Consider the following 6,532-nt stretch of genomic DNA (forward strand, 5'->3'; position numbering starts at 1 on the left):
TATGCTTGGTTCTTATAGGCGGGCGTCGCGGCCCCTGACCCGGAAGTATTCCCTTCTTTTAAAAGCGCCGGCCCGCGGCGCGCGGCCTCTTCCTGTCTGTGCCAGGACGGCGCGTGGTCCACGCCGAGCGAGCGAGACGCCCGGTCTGCGCCTTTAGGTGAGGCGGTGGAGGGGTTCGGGGGCGCCTCGGAGGCTTTTGGGGCCTTATATGGGGAGCGCTAGGCGAGCCCCGAGGCCTGGGGCTTCCCTTCTGTGCCTCACTTCTCCCCGGAAAACGGGGTCCGGGAACTACTCGCTCTGTGCTGAATGTGACTTTTCCACTCTAAGCTCTAGGCTAATAATTCGCGTAGTGTTAGTAACATAGTTTGTGACGAAACTTTTGCTAACATAGCTTTCTTAATAAAGCCCTTAGCGCCTTCCCCAATGTTAGACCAAAATAGAAAATTTTGAATTAATTGTGCTGCTGAGTTTGTTTGGAGGCGAGGGTCCTTAATGCCAGACTATGATACTGTTTTATTGGTGAGTAAAAGTTCCAAGGGCTTGGTTGGCTTTACTAGGATGGGGGCTCATAATTAGCGTGGAGAGTTGATACCCAGGAGGTGTACTGTCATACTGTGTTCCATGTGTTCCATGCACGAGCCGTTTAACCTGGTGGCTGCCAGGTCTTGGGCCCAGGAGTTAGGCACAGGTGCTTCCTAGAGCTGAGTGGTTTTCCTGAAGTTGGGAGAGAGATTCACAGCTTTCTGTGGTCCCCTCTTAACTTCCCTATTCACAGGGTGGAGGTCAGAGTTTGGGGTGGGTGTGCCTCTACTCCAGGCTGGCTGGGGTCTAACGGTTTCTTATTGTCCCCAGAATGACCGAGTGGGAGACAGCCACACCAGCGGTGGCAGAGACTCCAGACATCAAGCTATTTGGTAAATGGAGCACTGATGATGTTCAAATCAATGATATTTCTCTGCAGGTGAGAGAAATCTGATGGTCGGGCTTCCTGGGATGGGAGTAGGTGTGAATTCTTCCAGGAAAGGACACTTGATACTTGGAGTTACTTTGTATACTTACCAGTTGTGACAGAAGAGGATCTCTGGACAACCACATCCATTCCTTCTTAAATCCTGCCCACAAGGTTGCTGCAGTTCAGTGTGATTTGTTTATTTTACACCCCCCTCCCCATTAGAATCAGTCGAGCATGCTTTGCAAATGCTTTACTGCTAGCTACATCCCTATCCCTGCTACCGTGGTGAGGCACCATTGTTGAAGAGGCTGTTCTTTAGACAATTGAATGGGCTTGGCGCCATTGACAAAGTCATTTGACAGCTTTCAGCATGGTGGTATACCACCTGTACTGCCACTCAAATCAGTTGAAGCAGGAGAATCTTGAGTTTGAGGTCACCTGAGTTGCATGATGAGGTGTCCCCCAACCCCTCCCCCCAAAAAAGTAGCAGTTGGCTGTGGGTGTATGGTGGCTGTTTTGTGCATATAAAGACAAACAGATTGAATTGTATTTACATTTACCCATAACCTCTGTTTGAGACAAGGTCTCACGTGGCCCAGTAGAGGGTGGCTTTGAACTCCTGCTCCTCTTCACCTCCTGAAGACCTGGGTCAAGGCATGTGTCAGCATATATCCAGTACTATGAAGTGCTGAAATTGAACCCAGGACTTTGTACATGCTAGGCAAGCACTTTTCCGACTGTGGTACCTCCTTAAGCCCATTTGCCCTTTTTGGTTTCGGAGGAAGGCAACCTGAGTTCTAGGAATCTACAAGTGGAAGGAGAGAGTCCTGCAAGTTGTCCTGACTTGTACATGGACACTCACAGCAAAGAGAGGGGAAAGACTCAGGCATTATCTAAAGGATAACTCAGTCTGGTTTTCCCTTCTGAATGTTTTGTCTTTTTGAGCCCAGGCTGGCCTTTGTATAGCTCATTCTATAATGAGAGAATTATTTTTCATTATTCCTTCATTAAACATTGTGTGTTTGCTCTTTTAGGAGCTGGGGAAGTAAAGGCAGTGTAACCAGGGTATACCAACTTGAAAGCCATGTGGGGCTGCAGGGTGGAGCCAGATCCTGCGTTTAGTCATTGGGATGCTTTTGCTGCACGTTGTAGCTCTTCCTGAGCACTTTTGTTTCTATATGATCTTCTCTCCAAGGGTTATTTTTACCTGTACAAGTGTTATACCTGCATGTACATAATTGTACCATGTTTGTGCCTGGTGCTGCAGAGGTCAGAAGATGGCATTGGATCTGCTGAAACGAGTTAGGAAACCAAGGTGTGGGCACTGGGGGCTTACCTTTGTCCTCTGCAAGAGCAGCAATGCCCTTAACTGCTCCCTCTCTCATTCTCTTCATTACACCAAACATGTTCTCGTGCAAGTATGGCATGGCATTAGAGACTGTTTGTGAGGAGATGAATAGCAGGCCTGTTTGCCCACATTGTGCTCTTCCTTACATCTGAAACATCTACCTTACAAGCTGGTGTCCCTCTTTGGAGACATAGGCATATCTGGATACTTTCCTTTTTCTTTTTCTCTTCTTTCTGGCTCCCATGTGGCCCATGCTGGTCTCTGGCTCACTATGTAGCCAAGAGTGACTTTGAACCATGTGGGTTTCCTCCACCTCCCAGATGCCCCATGTACCTGGTGCTGGGGATCTGTGCTAGGCAAGCACTTGATGAAACCTGGGTTAAATTTATGTGTGTTGAGTATGTTGCCTACATGTATGTAAGTGCACCTGTCCAGTGCCCAGGAAGGTCAGAAAGGGACATTGGAGCCCCTGGAACTGGAGTGGCAAATGTTTTTTAACCACTGTGTAGGTGCTAGGATTCCAACCCAGCTCCTCTGCAAGAACAACCAGTGCTCTCAGTCATCTCTCCAGCCCCTATAGTACCATTTTTTAGGACATTTTTGGAAAACTGGACTCATACACCCTTGCATCCATGTTAAAGGAAGTACTCTATTTAAAATGGCTTTGCACTTGTTTGGGTTTTATTTTCTTTAGACAAGAAGGACGTAGCTTCCTGGGGCGGGGCCAGGCTGGGACTGCAGACAGCCAGGGTCCTATCCTGGGTAGGTTCTCAGACCCTCCTCTGATTCCCATTCAAGGCTCATCCTGCTGTTGACTGGTCTTTTATTCCCCCCCTCCACCCCAGGATTACATTGCTGTGAAGGAGAAGTATGCCAAATACCTGCCTCACAGTGCAGGGCGGTATGCTGCCAAGCGCTTCCGCAAAGCACAGTGCCCCATCGTGGAACGCCTCACCAACTCCATGATGATGCATGGCCGCAACAACGGCAAGAAGCTCATGACTGTGCGCATCGTCAAGCATGCGTTTGAGATCATCCACCTGCTCACTGGTGAGGTAAGTCTTGACCAGGCAGTGCAGCCTGTGCCCTTGATTCATGCCAAAGCTCCATGGTATATGCATCACCTGTGGCATTGCTGCCTTGTTTAGGGTTGAGAAGGATGGGGTGGGACACATGGGGCTGGGTGTGAGGTTCATACCTCCCTTCTCTTCCAGAACCCTCTACAGGTTCTGGTGAATGCCATCATCAACAGTGGCCCCCGGGAAGACTCAACGCGCATCGGGCGAGCCGGGACAGTGAGACGGCAGGCTGTGGATGTGTCCCCATTGCGCAGGGTGAATCAGGTGGGTCTGAGGCTTGCAAAACCAAACCACCAGCAGTAGTGGGTGGAGTCCTGCCTGGGACTAGAAGGCATGTTCCCATCTGCATGTTTTACCTGGAGCCTCACTTCCTCCAGGAAACCTTCCTGGATTCCTGCCCTTAGCCCAGCAGTTGAGGCTCTAGCCTTCCTCCAAAGATGAGTTTCATCTTATTTCTGGTGGATGGGTTTACAGTGTCAGGTGTTTTGTTATGACTTTTTTTTTCTTGGTCTATTTACACATCACTGTGAGTGATGACACATACCTATTGTTTACCTGCGGCATCACTTGAGCCCAGGAGCTAACCAATTTAAGCAGTATAGTGGGGCTATATCTCATTATTTAAAAAAAAAAAAAAAATCAGTTGCAGTCATTCTAGCAGCTTTTCCCAAAATACCTTGAGTTGGGCCAGGTATGGTAGACCACACCTTGAGTCCCAGCACTCCAGCAGCCAGTACAGGGAGATTTCTGAGATGGAGGCCAGCTAGGGCTATAGAAAGTGACCTTTGTTTTTTACAAATACCTTGAGTTGGGTATCTTGGGCGGGGGGTGGGGGGGAGGTGGCTTAGTTAAGACTGTACATTTCCTTGCTGAGGACCAGAGTTCAGTTCCCGGTTCCCAGGACCTATGTCAGGGAACTCAACCATCTGTAACTCAAGCTCCAGGGAGATCTGACCTCTGACCTGTGAGGGCACCTGCACATAACCACAACCACACATAATTAAAAATAACAAATAAACCTTAAAAAAGAGAGCAAGGGGCTGGGGAGATGTGTCAGTGGACTGGAATACCAATCTTGCAGAGGAAACACATCCTAGCTGTAACTCGCAGCTCCAGATCTCAACACCTTCTTCTGGCCTCCCTGGCACCTGTGCGCACAAGGCTTGCACTCATAATACACTTTAAGAGAAAAAAACAAAACAAGGCCAATTAACCATTTCATTCCTGGGGAATTTGGTAGCAGTAGAACTGGTCACTTATCTGTGGGTGACAGTGTGCAGAGGCCAGTGTCTTGAGATGGGCCCCAGATCACTGGTGCATACAGTCCTGACCCCTGCTATCTTCTCCAGGCCATCTGGCTGCTGTGTACAGGTGCTCGTGAGGCTGCCTTCCGGAACATCAAGACCATCGCTGAGTGCCTGGCAGATGAGCTTATCAATGCTGCCAAGGTAGGTGGGGGCACATATTTGAGGTTGGACATCTGGGGGGTCTGCAGCATCCAAAGCTAATCCTCTCTCCTTGCAGGGCTCCTCCAACTCCTACGCCATCAAGAAGAAGGACGAGCTGGAGCGTGTGGCCAAGTCCAACCGCTGATTTCCAACTGCTGCCTAATAAACTGTGTGCCCTCTGGGACAGTTCCAGTTCCCTGTGTGGTCGTCTGTCATTGAGGGGTGGGTGTAGGGGAAGATCACCTCACTGACATGGCTATTTTACCTGTGGGAATTGAATTTCTTTGTAGCTAGTCACAAGGAGCAAGACGTGGCCCGGAATGCCCCAACACACACTGGGAATGATGGGGGGAGGGCGGTCGTCCTACCTTGAGGGCCTGGCACTCTTCACTCTGGTGTGGGCAAGCGTTTAGGTGCCAGAGAGACCTGAGTAGCTACAGAGGTTCCTGTATAGATCTGATGGGTCCAGTTGCCCACACCCTTGGTGTGGTTTGTCATGTACCTGTAGCTGCTGCACAGCATGCACCACCACAGTGAACCTTCAAGTTCCCATCATGGAATGCAAAGTCAGGCTGCTCGCATAGGCTGGAACCCACCCAGTTCCAGTTGGACTCTGAGGGGTTGTTCATACCCACCTGCCTTGTACCACCAACTTCCAGTCACCCCAGCATCTCCTGGAGGTCAGACTTGGGTGTTCATCCCAGGAGGAGGAGCCTGAGGGGCAGGGCTGGCAGCCTGACAGGTTTGACGAGTACCTGGAAACCTGGAGGGGGCTGGCCCCAGGTCAGGCACACTCCTTCAGGGAGGGGCACTTGCCTACCTAGTGACAGGCAAGCCAGAGATTGGGGTCAGAGGCAGACGAAGCTCCAAGGTCTGGAGGAAGGAGGTTAACAGGTAGGGAGAGCCCAGAAGACCTGGCTCTGGCATTTCTATCTGGGCCCCAGACCCTGGTGTCCCATTATATTTGTGACAGGAATCTGGTGGGTTGTTGTGGGGTGGAAGGGCAGGTTCTAATGGATACTTCCGGAGTCTTAATGCCCCTCTGGGAACCCTGAGTAGTTCTGACTTAGTGCTGCATCCTCCCAGATGATTATCGGGTACCCCCCTAAGGCATGAGTATTCTAGTTCTTCAAACTGTCCCTCAAGTGCCTAGACTGCAGGCCAGTCTGGGTCCAACCGAGAGCTCACCCCGTCCTACCTTCCCTTTTCTGCTCTTGGAGTTTTCCAGCAACGTCCTTCAGGGTGATCTCAAGTTCAGCCCTGAGCCTCCCTTGATTTCTGGGTGGCCTTTCAGACCCCCACCCCCTTGCAGCCTCCCGGTCCCTACCCGAGCGCCTCTCCCGGCAGGTTGCATCTGAATGCCGTGTCCTCGGCCGCCCTGGCTCCGCCGACACCGGCCCGCTCAGGGCTCCCCCTGCTCCCTGGACGCGCCGTCTGCACCCGGGTCCCCTAGCAGAGGGGACGATGAGGATGCAGAAGAAGAGGATGGCAGCCCGGGCTCACACCCCATTCTGCCTCCCGTATCCCCCATGGAGTGCCTCATCTGCGTATCGCCCTTCGACGGGGTTTTCAAGCTGCCTAAACGCCTGGACTGCGGCCACATCTTCTGTCTCGAGTGCCTGGCCCGCCTGTCGTTGGCCACGGCAGGCGGCGGCGACGCGGTGGCCTGCCCGGTGTGCCGCGCGCCCACGCGCCTGGCCCCTCG

The 6,532-nt window shown here is 51.7% G+C and overlaps 2 protein-coding genes across 3 annotated transcripts in view; both read left to right on the plus strand.

Moving 5' to 3' along the window:
* The first annotated feature begins 18 nt into the window (after positions 1–18).
* Rps5 (ribosomal protein S5) lies at positions 19–5,019 on the plus strand. Of its 2 annotated transcripts, none has more exons than XM_008822775.3 (6): positions 19–157; positions 853–961; positions 3,146–3,355; positions 3,515–3,643; positions 4,729–4,827; positions 4,904–5,019. In XM_008822775.3, exons 2-6 carry the CDS (start codon positions 854–856, stop codon positions 4,970–4,972), a joined length of 615 nt encoding a protein of 204 aa, XP_008820997.1. In that variant the 5' UTR covers positions 19–157; position 853; the 3' UTR covers positions 4,973–5,019. The 2 variants fall into 2 exon arrangements, with proteins under 2 accessions (XP_008820997.1, XP_029414342.1); XM_029558482.1 differs by having other exon boundaries at positions 66–84.
* A 129-nt stretch (positions 5,020–5,148) lies between these two features.
* Positions 5,149–6,532, plus strand: part of Rnf225 (ring finger protein 225) — a 3,693-nt gene continuing 2,309 nt past the window's right edge. Inside the window, exon 1 of the mRNA XM_029558495.1 lies at positions 5,149–6,500. Within this exon, the coding sequence (XP_029414355.1) occupies positions 6,186–6,500 (315 nt within the window). The 5' untranslated portion in view covers positions 5,149–6,185. The remainder of the gene's footprint in view (positions 6,501–6,532) is intronic.

The sequence above is a fragment of the Nannospalax galili genome, unplaced genomic scaffold (genome assembly GCF_000622305.1).
Source record: "Nannospalax galili isolate Female #2095 unplaced genomic scaffold, S.galili_v1.0 scaffold649, whole genome shotgun sequence".
NCBI classification, from domain to species: Eukaryota; Metazoa; Chordata; class Mammalia; order Rodentia; family Spalacidae; genus Nannospalax; species Nannospalax galili.

What these genes read in the sequence shown, in the direction of transcription:
- Rps5 (XM_008822775.3), top strand. Translation starts at nt 854, where the DNA reads ATGACCGAGTGGGAGACAGCCACACCAGCGGTGGCAGAGACTCCAGAC. An exon ending in TCAATGATATTTCTCTGCAG is followed by an intron (nt 962 to 3,145) that starts GTGAGAGAAATC and finishes CCTCCACCCCAG; the next exon opens with GATTACATTGCTGTGAAGGA. An exon ending in CATTGCGCAGGGTGAATCAG is followed by an intron (nt 3,644 to 4,728) that starts GTGGGTCTGAGG and finishes TATCTTCTCCAG; the next exon opens with GCCATCTGGCTGCTGTGTAC.